At 33.0% G+C, this 12,232-nt stretch overlaps 3 protein-coding genes across 3 annotated transcripts; 1 reads left to right on the plus strand and 2 right to left on the minus strand.

The window, feature by feature from the left end:
* Positions 1-1,459: 1,459 nt before the first annotated feature.
* Positions 1,460-2,955, plus strand: LOC110609433. Its single transcript, XM_021749001.2, has one exon. The coding sequence runs from the start codon at positions 2,165-2,167 to the stop codon at positions 2,762-2,764; it is 600 nt and encodes a 199-aa protein (XP_021604693.1). The 5' UTR covers positions 1,460-2,164; the 3' UTR covers positions 2,765-2,955.
* Positions 2,938-8,130, minus strand: LOC110609432 (DEAD-box ATP-dependent RNA helicase 39). The gene is made up of 9 exons (XM_021749000.2): positions 7,495-8,130; positions 6,981-7,076; positions 6,707-6,895; positions 6,406-6,546; positions 5,841-5,981; positions 4,794-4,936; positions 4,226-4,355; positions 3,898-3,946; positions 2,938-3,558 (listed from the first exon to the last, which is right to left on the minus strand). Exons 1-9 carry the CDS (start codon positions 8,017-8,019, stop codon positions 3,113-3,115), a joined length of 1,860 nt encoding a protein of 619 aa, XP_021604692.1. The 5' UTR covers positions 8,020-8,130; the 3' UTR covers positions 2,938-3,112.
* A 354-nt stretch (positions 8,131-8,484) lies between these two features.
* Positions 8,485-9,937, minus strand: LOC110610031 (peroxidase 12). The gene is made up of 3 exons (XM_021749901.2): positions 9,661-9,937; positions 9,389-9,570; positions 8,485-9,284 (listed from the first exon to the last, which is right to left on the minus strand). Exons 1-3 carry the CDS (start codon positions 9,905-9,907, stop codon positions 8,664-8,666), a joined length of 1,050 nt encoding a protein of 349 aa, XP_021605593.1. The 5' UTR covers positions 9,908-9,937; the 3' UTR covers positions 8,485-8,663.
* Positions 9,938-12,232: the final 2,295 nt, after the last annotated feature.

Genomic DNA, 12,232 nt, shown 5'->3' on the forward strand with positions numbered 1-12,232 from the left:
GATAGATTAAACAAGAATTAGAAAATAATTTGAAAAAAAATCTAATTTGAACTCTACATTCTAAATTCAAAAAAACAATAGGTATAATCAAGTTCATGTAACGATAAGAAATAGAGTCACACTTGAACTCTAAATCTCAACATACTGTATTATGAACTACGTTATAAGCATAATATTTTGACGAGAGGTATCAGAATTCAGTTCCAAATTTAAAAAATAACCAGATAAAATGTACTCGATTTTGATTTTAGCTATTTATATTTAGGTTGAGTTATGACTCTTAGTACATAGACATCTCATCTCATCTCCCATCTCTCATTATTAATTAGCTTAGAGGTTGAAAACACTTTTCATTTCTTCTTTCAGTTAAATCATGATTAAAATTTCAGTTTAATTGGTTATAAGATTTATATAATTGTATTATTTCCTTTAACTGTACTTAATATTTATATTATTCCTGTAACTAACTAGTGTTTATTATTATTTTATTGATTATTGTAATAAAGACTATTAGAATAATTTATTATTATTTAAATTAATTAAATCGTAATTGTTTAATTTAATTTTAAACCAGTGGTGAATTATGTCGTATAAAATCTCCCTAAAGATAAATATAATCTAACTTAAACAAATCCATCATCTTGCTAGTTAGAATCAAATTCTTTTAAATTTTAATGCTTTAATTGAATTAAATTCTAAAAATATGTTTTATAATTATTCCAGAGTTAAAATTAATTACAAGTATTTTTTAACTAGTTTAAAATATAAAAAAAAATTATATATCCATAACATAGTCCTAATACAAAAGAGTAGCCGCAGCCAACGTTTTTTATCTGGTTTAAAATTTAAAAAAAAATTAGATATTCAAACTATTTTCAATATTTATAAAACTGATTTATCATTAATTAATTTAAAATTATCTTTTTTATATCTGTATCAACTAATAATCTTGAAATTAAAATTATTCATTTGACTTAATATTTCTCATGATTTTTTCTCTTAAATTTAATTATTTATTTTTTAATTATTTTTAATTATTTTTATTTTTTTATATTCAAAAATTCTATTTGACTTTATTTTTTTTATATATTTAATAAAATTAATTTACTTAACGGTTCCATAAATCGAGCTTGTTTATCGTTATCATAAATTTTATTTTAAAGAAATTCATTTTTAGTGTTTAGACAATCATCCTGTATTAGAGTTTCTCTCGTTTGTTTTTCTTACAGTAGCATTTGGCATGCAAGACTATAACCATCACAGCACAAAGGCCAAAGCATATGACTTTTGCAGATAATCAAAAGTTACAACAAAACAAAAATCGTTTCATTCTGAAGGTAATGTAAAAATTCGGAACCCAAGAAATGAATGCAACAAATCAAATTTGGCCAATACACATTATCACCAACCTCATTAATCATCCAACTGTTGAAGCTCAGCCTTCAACTGCTCAATCTTGAGCCCCATCGCAAAGCCGCCTTTTCGCTTCTGCCAACTTCCCTAGTAGCTCCTCAAACATATCTCAGTCCGTGCACACACCGCCTCTTCGTTGAAATACAGACTCTCTTTTGACTCCATTGCCATCTCTATCTCCTCTCTTGCTTCTGCAAACTTGAGAATTTAGCTTGTCCACTTCCTTACATCCAACGTGGAAACTGCGTCACCTTTCGGGTTCAGTACTGTGTTTTCTCCGAGTTGTATAAGTCGGGGGCCAAGCGTGGAGGTTTTGGCAAAATAAATGGGAAAGATTTGAGCTGGAAGTGTGAAGAAATTTGGTGCTGAGAGGTCGGATTGAGATGGAAACGATTCGACTGGAATCTATGAGAGGGATTCGGGGGAAAATACATATATGGGTTCAGCAAAAGATCCTAATTGGCGTAACCGGAGCAACTTCAAGGGAGAAATCGGTGATCATTTATGCACGTTCGGCCTTGGAATTCAATGCTTACAGTACAGAGTGACAGAACAGAACGCCAAATTCCCATTTTCCAAGTGCAGATGGGCTGGGCTAATTGGAACAGAAATGCTCGTTCACGTACTTGATTAATGTTGATATATTATCGGAAATTATACATTTTTTACATTATTGCAAAATATTACATATAAATATTTTCAAAATAATGTAAAAAATATGGCCATTACCAACTGCCCAACGTGTAGGTAGATGACTGGTTTGTTTGTATTACATAGAATGATTCCAAGTTCACCACCAAACCCACAGAGACATGCTGGTCAATTATCTTCATCTAAACTCCAACAAATCCTCCAAACGCAACAACCCCATTTGGTAAACAAGAGCAAGAGATGTATATATAGACTTGGATACAAGCTCATACCCAACATCAAATTTCCTATGGCTCGCCAACTTCACATCACACAAATACCACTGAACACATCACAAGCAGCCATGGCTGGAATGACTCTTCTCTTGTGTGCCTTTGCCTTGTTCATGTGTGCTTCTCATTCGCGTAAATGGCGACGCTGGAGCACTTGCTATGGTTCTTCCAACCATAGTCCTGTCATCCAACTCAATACTGAAGCTATGATGCTGAGCACCGGAGTTCGCACTCTGCACGGTCGCAGTAACAGTGAACTCTTGTTTAGTGGTGAACAGCAACAGCAAGGAGTTGGAGTTTGGCAGAAGAATATACTCATGGGTGGGAAGTGCCAGCTACCGGACTTTTCAGGTGTCATCATTTATGACTCCGACGGAAACGTTGTTGCCCCTGCAAAAAATCCTCATCCCTTGCTCACATGGAAGTGAACAAGAATATGCAGACGTTGTAATATTTACAAAACTGATTTCGGGTCAATTCCTATGAACTATAGATTATCCTCCTGTGATATGAATAGCTCTGATATTTTTCTTCATAGAAGAGGATAATTACATTTTATGTTTTCATGGTTGTAGGCAGTTTCACTGCTGCAAAAACAAAATGGTAGAAAATTTCCAAACATTGCGATAATGCGCCAATCTGGGCAAAGAACACAAGCTGACATTTTTCTTCACATTAAATAATGCAGATGCTACTACTACAAACAAAAAAGAAATAATAAGCATTTTCTAATGTATGTAAAATTTTAACAACAGTAATCAACTAGACCTTGATGGTTATTTCTTGCTAGATGAAGATGAGCGACCTCTAAGCGGCACTACTCTTAGCTTTGAAGCTGTCGATTTGACTGCAGTGGATTTTTTACTCCCTGTTTTCTTGTTGCCAGCAAGAGATGTTCTACTGGAGGCTCTAACTGTCTTCACAACTTTAACACCTTTTGCAGATTTTGCTAAGGTGGATGATTTTCCAGATTTATTTACTGAAGAAGCCTTGGTGAGGTTGCTAGAAGATTTTACTGTTGCAGCCTTCGTCTTGTTTCTCTGATTGGATTGTTTAATCAACTTTTCCTTCTTTCCCTTCTGTTCAGTTATTTGAGCCCTGGCAACATCTCTCCGAACATTATCTTTATTAAGGGCTTCCAAGCTCTCATTCTTCCTCATTGCCTCCTCAATTCGGGCAGCCAACAGCACATCCCTTTTAGCCACCAAGCTTGTCACTTTCCCTGTAATGAAAGAGGACATACTGAGAAATTTTCCAAAACCAGGGGATTGTGAATGCTACAGGTGTCAAGAATTTCGTTAAGTACAAGGAAATCTTCTCAGCTGAAATTACAAGGAGAAGAAAACATGGTGTCCCAGGCCAAAAAACTGCAGAGTAGGCCTCATGTTGCCAAGTTCAAAAAATTAAAATTAAAAAACAAATTATTTGAGATCTAATTTTGTCTCATAAGTTGATGTTTGCTTTATGTGTAGAAAAGTTTCAATACTTCTTTTCTGGTCTAACAGAAATTGATCTCAACAAAGGTTTAAATATGGCTTCAGCAAATTTCCATGCTCCATACCTTTTGCACCCATTCGAGCAGTTCTTCCTGTGCGATGAAGGTAATCGATCTGTAAGACCCAAAAAAGAAAAAAAAAACTTTAGTCTTTTCTTTGCTTGTAATTCCATGCTACAAAATAGGAGTAGCCATTCCCCTTTCCAAAAACCTCCCCCATCTCAGATGGGCAGGATTTGATTTGAAGTTAGTGAACCAAGTACCAAAAGATTTTACCAACATATTGTCAGCCAACTTTCAAATGTTAAAAGGAGATACCAAAAGAGGAAACTGAGAAAATTAAACACAAAGCTGAGAAACCATAAAGGAGGAAAAAGGGAAAAAAGTCACTTACAGAGTTCAAGGGGAAATCAAACATGATAACATGATCAACATCCAAATCAAGCCCCCTAGCTGCCAAGTCGGTACAGACCAATGTGGGGCAATCTCCATCATCACTCTTAAACTTCTGTAGATTTTCAACCCTGTTTTTATAAGGAAATGTTGGTTAAGCACTAAAATTGACAATGCATGCACACAGAAATAAAGTTTGTAAAACACTATATTCCCATTTTTTAAATGATATTTTCTTTGGCATAGGCATGTTCAAGGATTGAATCTTACAATTTGGCACCATAAATGGAAGGCATCTCTATGACAGAAACAAGTTTAGATAGTTATTGAAAAAAAGAAATAAAGAGATTATTATTGGAAAAGAATTAATAAAGAGAGATTGCCTTCCTTTGGATGCTCAAAGGCAAGTCAGGTACTTGTATATAAAATAAGGTAGTTTTCTCTGCAGGATATGCACAATTTGAAGGGATGAATGAAGAAAGGTATAACGAATTTTACTGGGCAGTGGAGAATTTCTATGAAGTGCCAATAAATAACAGTTTCAAGGAACAAAGAATTTTCAGTCTAACCTTTGTTCTGCTGGTACCTCTCCATGATAATTGACAGTAGAAATCTGATTCTCAGCAAGAAAGTGGTCCACAGCACGGCTGGAATTCAATGTGTTACAGAATACCATCACCCTGTTTCCCTTTGCTAAACTTGGCTCAAGAACCTGTCTTCACAAGGATATACTTGGTTAATTTCCCCAACTTTCTCTCAACCAGTAGCAACTCAAGCTTTTTAAATTCATTTGACATCTCTCTTCAGGTCTGAAAGAAAACCTGAAGTAAAAGAAACGAAACAATAATTTGCCACATCTTGCTAAATTTTGCAACTAACATGGAAGAGGGAGAACTGGTTTGTTTGTTTCTCAAACTAACCAATACAAAAATCAACAGAGGCTACAAGTTCTCATGAACATCCATGACAAGGCCATCCACATACAAACCAGAATGACCTAAACACTAAACCAACCTCAATAATGATTTTTGCAACTGTTGCTGAGGATGCTTGACCAAGACCCATTTTACAGAAACTGAAAGGTTCTGTTTAAGTTTTGTTCACAATTCGTATCTCAGTATGAGTGGAAGAACGTTGGAATATTTTTGACTCTTTTGTAAATTGTGGACTTATTTTCTTTCACAAAAAAAGAGTTGCTGAAAATATATCGAAAAGAATCTACATGAAGGATCTGTATTTCACAAATTTTGTGCAACTTTTGTGTCAACATGCTGAAATCTATATGCATGCCTGGCAATCTAACTGACATTGTAGTAGGAGTGTGCAAGAGAGATGCTCAATCTCCACTCAACGGTCCACACTGCAAGATGCTTCATCTATGACCACAAAATAAGAAAGAGGGAGAAGAAGATTTAATAGTAACAAATAAATTCTTCCTTTTATCATGTGTTGGATTAGATCTAGAAGTAATAGCAATGCCTTCATATGATCTGAAGGCTGAAGCATAAATTTCATCAACAACAACAATATTTGGATAAGGTTAAAAATACAAATGCACGCAGAAATCTCAAACGTGCTTGGTATGACATTATGACAAAGTAGAACAGCAGTTTAACCTGTAACAGTGCTTCCAACTTGTTTTCAGAACCAGAAAGTTTTATAAAATCATGCCGAGCAGATGCTATCTTTTTATGCAGTGTTGATGTGCGCAGATGGATTATTCCTTGAAATTCCTCATCAATCAGCTTTTGAACTGCCTGCAAAACCTCTAAAAGTTTAATGATCCAAATTCTTTGAATACCAAATTTGCAGAAGAAAATCTATTAAGTTACACCCAACAAATAAACAAACAAAATTCACCATATTGAAACTAAATCTCAATAAAATGCATGCACATAAACCATCAAAGAAAGCTATAAACCAAAATCAGCAGTCCACTACATTCATTGCACAAGTAAGCAAAAGGATTATGTAAAAGTTATGAATACAAGCACATTAATAAACTGATTTTAAAAGCTATGGAGCGCAAACTTGGACTCATTTAAAAAAGTGAAGAGAAGTAGCATGATTCCATTTCATAAAAGTGAATGGCAAGAAAAATTTGAGGCTGAACTTCTCATTCAAAATGAACAGAAGATAAACCACGTATATCCTTTAAGACTTTAGCCCAGGTCAGCATACCTTTGTCATTGTTGCGGTGACCAAAATGGTTTGAAACCCTTGGCCATCAGGTTTTGATGCACGGTTCTTTAATGGGCGTAGAAATCTGCGAATTTCAGGACCAAAGCCACGGTCAAACATGGTATCTGCCTCATCTAGCACCTACTAAAAGATCACAATATCATCAAGTGCAAAAAGCAGAAGTTCCAGCTCGCAAAAATATCACTAGGTCTTCACATACTGATGTGAAACATCTATAAAACAATCTTCAGTCCTTTGAAAATGTGAAATTTAGAAAAAATATTAGATAATAGATCCTCACCAAGTACTTTATGTCGCCATAAACCATATTAACATCCTCAATATGTTGAAGAACCCTGCCAGGGGTCCCAACAACCATATCAATAGCATTATTTAGTGAGTCTTTCTGAGGTCTAAACCAGCCGCCACCACTAACCATAGTAGACCTGAATCGAGCATGATGACTGATAGACTTTGCCACACGAAAAACCTACAGAGGATATACAATGTTGTAAATTGCAAGGGTTCAGCAACAAAGATTAAGGAAAATTCAAATTCTAAAGTACTCAAAATACCTGCTCAGAGAGCTCTCTTGTAGGGCAGAGAACAACAGCTCGAGGACGACCAGGCTTCATTAGCATACCTAGTGTTGCTTCATCCCGTCTCAGTAACTACAAAAGAAATAAATGAAAAGCCATTTTCTTTAATCTAAACCCACAACAGCACAATAATTCACATGATTTTTATCACTATTTTCTGAATATAAGGAAAACACAAGCAAACGGAGGAGTGGAACAGTTGATGAACTCCTAGACAAATTGGTCAAATTTTAAAAATCTCTGCCATCCAATTCCAACAATATCTTTTTTTCTCGATGTTTCAAAATAATAACTTTAATCAGCATTAGAGTGCATTGCTAAAATTTCCAGTTCAGCAATGGTTTCAGCTTCAAAAATAACAATACATTTCAACAATGCATTAACAAGAACACACTCCAAAACAGGTGTAAGAGAAGTCTACAAGGTAAAATCAATAGAACAAGAAAATCAATAGAACAAGAAAATCAATCAAGCATGAAAGCAAATTCACCTGAACAAGAGGCAACATATAAGCCAAAGTTTTGCCAGACCCAGTATGCGACCCCAAGACCACACTTTTTCCATCCAAAACAGCAGGAATCCCAATGCACTGTATCTCAGTAGGAACCTCAATCCCCATCTCCCTCACAGCCCCCATCACCTCTTCACTAAGCCCAATCTCCTCAAAGCTTCCCACCATCTTTTTCCCCTTCTTCGACTTAAAACCATCTTCATCCTTCTCGATAGCAACAACTGGTTTTGGTGGGGATTGGGTTTTAGCTTGTGAGGGTTTTGAGGAGTGCTTGAGGTGCCTCAATCTAAGTCTCTCTAGAAGGATTGAGTGCTTGGCTTCGTCTGGTCCAGGAATTGTACTAGTGTCGAACGGTGAGACAGTGGTGGCTGAGGCGGTGCACAAGGCTCTGAAGTTAAACCCCGGCAAAACCCTACTTGAATGGGGAAGCCTAAGAAATGGGTGGCAGTGCTTGGTTGCAGAGGATAGAGAGAGGCTTAAGAGTGTCCTTGATGTGCCTGCCATGGCCAATCTTCGCAGTTTTTTTGGATAATGGATGTAGTCTGGGGTTTTGTTCAACTTTCCATTTATCTGACTTCGCGAGGTTTTTCCATGCTACTTGAGAACAATTGATGAGCGGCCCTACTACCTGGCAGCTTTGGACAAATACGTCATGTCGTTTAATCGCTCCAGCCCTAAACAAGCTTTTTTTTTTTTTTTTTTTTTTTTTTTTTTAATTTCACCACACTTTTATAGCTTTAAACCCTCTAGCATTACACAACAGAGGTTGAGCCGGTTTAACTCAAACTTAAAAATATGACATGAAGCATTATATTTTTGGTCGATTAAATTAAAATTATCGAATATGATCAGGTCATATAATAGATTAGTTTGCGTGATGAACTCTAGTAAATTTTAATTTTGTATATATTATTTAATTTAAAATTAATATATAAATTAAAATTAAAGAAAATTTTATTCAAAGAACTTATAATCATGTGCCTATAATACAATTTTCTTGCACTTATCCAATAGCAAGCCAACCACTTTATTAACAGCAGACAACTCGGTTAACAAATCAGGTTACAAAACCAAGTGACAAACTACACCACCCCAACAAGCCAAAATGAGCAAGAATTCCCAGCTACTAGTATTAAAATACTCTTCTTTTATCTCATTGTAGAAGATGAACCCAGATTCTCTTTCGCCACAGACAACAAATCCAGGTTATCAGAATTTCTCCTGAAGCAATTGGCACGAATCTCCCCTTGTGTCCCTGTTAACACATCCACTTGCCCCATTTTCACCATGGAATCCACGAACATACGAAAGAAGAATGTTTGATTAGTAAAAAACCTAGTAACATAGCCCAATGTTCTGGCATCTCGTCTTATGTTCTGGTCCGAGTTTAGCAGGCCCTGACGGCTGAACAAATTAGCATAGTACTGATTGTCAAAAGTGTTAGGAGATCGAACATCTAGAACAGCAACGTTAGTGGAGTCCAATGAAGGACAGATCTGCATGAGAGACGCAGCAAAAGCTGGGTCCATTGTAGGATCTATGGTTGGATATAGGCGATTAGTGAATGAGCTGCAACTGCTGATGCCTATGGTGTGAGCTCCTGACAGGGCTACAACATCTGTAACATTCAGGTTTTTTCTTGAAAACTGGCTAATGATTGTGCTAACGTTGGCAGTTGCTGGAATTAAATCTATAAGTGTTTGATTTACTGGTGCGAATGTTACTCCATCTCGCCTTCCCAATGGAACCTCGTAGTCTGGGCCACCACTCTGCAATTCAAGTAAAGAAGAAGGACAAATGAGGTTATAAATCCAAACCACCCACGAAGGAAAAAGAAAATTAGTTTCTAAAATCTGAATCTTATTGTAGTTACCAGGACGACGGAATCACGAGCAGCGATCGTGAGAATATCAGAGCAAGAGACGACAAGGCCACACTGTGCGTGAACAATCTGCCGGAGATTCTCGAGGATCTGAAATGCTTCTGGTCTCAAGGTCCGATTAGGAATTTCGGTCCTCTCGCTTCCTCTTTCAAGCAGTATCGATCCATCGCATCCTGTAAAATTATCAAGTATAAGCTGATCTCACATTCTCAGAAATGACCACATACACAAGAACCTGATATGTACTATATATATGGAGGGACCTTGGACAAAGCAGTCATGGAACTGAAGACGAAGCAACCCAGCAGCTTGGCCAATGTTTGTGGCGAAAACTTGCTGGAGCTCACTTCTGATAATGGCTTCAAGTTGAGGACAAGTAGTTTGGTAGAATGTCCAGGAGAGACCATTGACTATGGGAGGTCTGCTTTGTGCCTGGATGACACTAAAAGAAAAACCCATTAAGGTAGAAGAGATCAGAAGGAGACAAGCGAAGTAAGTGGCAGTAGCCATTGCTGGTTGGCTAAGCTTGTGCGTCCTTCACACTGAGAGGAAGCACTATTTATTATACAAAATGTAATAAAATAATTAAGCATTTAATTTTTATTTTAAAAAAATTAAGTATTTTTAAAATAGACTGTAAATTCATATTTATATACTACTAGTGTTTGATTTAATAATTAAATTTAAGTAAATTAAATTAAGAAATTTTGAGTTTAAATTTTATTAATATCATATTAGTAATATTTTCATATTATTTTTTTTGTTATTTTATGCTTTCTAATTTCATGTTTTAGTAAATTAATACTTAGTTTATGCTAAATCAAATAGTAAATATGATGTATTATTTAATATTTCTATTTTGTAATAAAAAGTACAAAAATACAAAAAAGAAGTAGTTGAGTAACTAATGAGTATAATTAAATAAGTCAATTATCTTTTAGTAATTTATTCAATTTTAAAAAAATTATTGTTTTCTTCTAATATAGCAAATCGATTCAGTTTAATTTTATTAATTTTTTTTTAAATAAAATCGAATCAAATCAAAATAATAAAATTTTTAAAATTAAAAATTAAATTAAATTAAAAAAATAAAAAAATTAAATCAAATTTGATCAATTTTTTTTTTTAAACCCATATATTGCTTAGATCTAGCCAAATGGCAATTCAAAAAATAATTGTAAAATGTTGTAAATTAATGGATAAATTACACTACTATATATATAATAGATTTAATTAGCAGCTAAATATATATTTAAATAATAACATTATATCAACGACTATAATTTAAGAACGTTACCTTTTCTTATATTGCCATAATATAAATTAACAATTCAATTTAATTTATATTCAATTTAGTTAAAAATAAAAATTTTTATTTAAAGTTTTATTTATTTTGCAATAAATAATTTGTATATGAAAAATAAAAAAATATTTTTAAGATAATGACTTGTTTTACATTATTCAATAGCAATACTAAAAAAACTATTAATAATTTTATGTATAGAAAATTTAGTAGTGGTAGTAAAATGATCAAACTAATTGAAAAGATAAGTAATTTTTCTTAAAAATAATTTAATTTTTTAATTAGAAAAATATTTTATGTGACTAATTTTTATGAATATTCTAAACATCAAGGAATTTGAAAAATATTTTTTATAAAACGTAAAATTTTAATTAATATTATTTTATTAAAATAAAATTTAAAAAAATTAAAAATTAAATTTTTTTATAAAATTCTCGAAAATTTAAAAATTTCTAAACAGGCAAAATATGAATTATTTATAATAATAATAATAAAATTAAATTAAAATTTATAAAATAATTAAAATATAAAATTAAACATTTAAACGATAAAATTTAAATTTTAAACTTTACCACAGAGAGTTATAGATGTTCGTGACACTTATGAAAATCATCCAAAATTTTTTTTTTTAAATTATTGTTAGCTTTTAATAGATATCGTAACTAGAAATTAAATTTATTTTTTATTATTTGAATATAATTTAAATTTTTCATAAAATTTTAGATTAATTACTCTGCATTATATTCATTTACTTTAAATTATATTAAATATTTATCTAATTTTTATTAATTTATTATACATATAAAATACATATTAAAATAGTTATACCAAATAATTTCTTTAAATTATTTTTCTATATTTACTTAATTTTTATTGATTTATTATATTATATATGTAATTTGACATAATACAGTAATAGTACTGGATAATTTCTCATATATATGCTTTTTTTTTTCACATAATTTTGGTAAAAGGCTCTTAAGCGATAGAAGCAACAGTAGCCACGGTTCGATTTCTATGTCCAAGATTCATCATAGAAGAAATAGAGTCTGATTTTAAACATGCTTTGAAGTTGTCAGTGCTCGGATTAATTATGGGAGACTAGAAAACTGGAATATGTTATTATATTACAAAGTCAAGATCTACAGGCTCAATTAAATCATGAAATTGTCATATGGGCAAAGGATTTTTTAAGCTCAAATGTACAACTGCATCAGATCTATACGTACAACTAATGGATTTCTTTATATATTTTATATCTTGTGATTCGTATGGATTTAATTTATATAAAAAAATTTTAAATTTGAAATGAATCAATATTATTTTAATAACAATAATTAACGAGACTAAACACAAACACTACTTTTTATAATCGTTAGACCTCTGCTATTTGGGCTGAGTTCAGAGTGCTCGAGAGAAAAAATAGATCCAAAATCCATTAAAATTTATTAAGCATGTCCATCCATAATGTGTCTTCCAATCCGTGGTTAAAGCAGGCTGGACTGTTCGAGATCCTAGACCCGCTAAATAAA

This window comes from Manihot esculenta, chromosome 2, assembly GCF_001659605.2.
Source record: "Manihot esculenta cultivar AM560-2 chromosome 2, M.esculenta_v8, whole genome shotgun sequence".
NCBI lineage: Eukaryota > Viridiplantae > Streptophyta > Magnoliopsida > Malpighiales > Euphorbiaceae > Manihot > Manihot esculenta.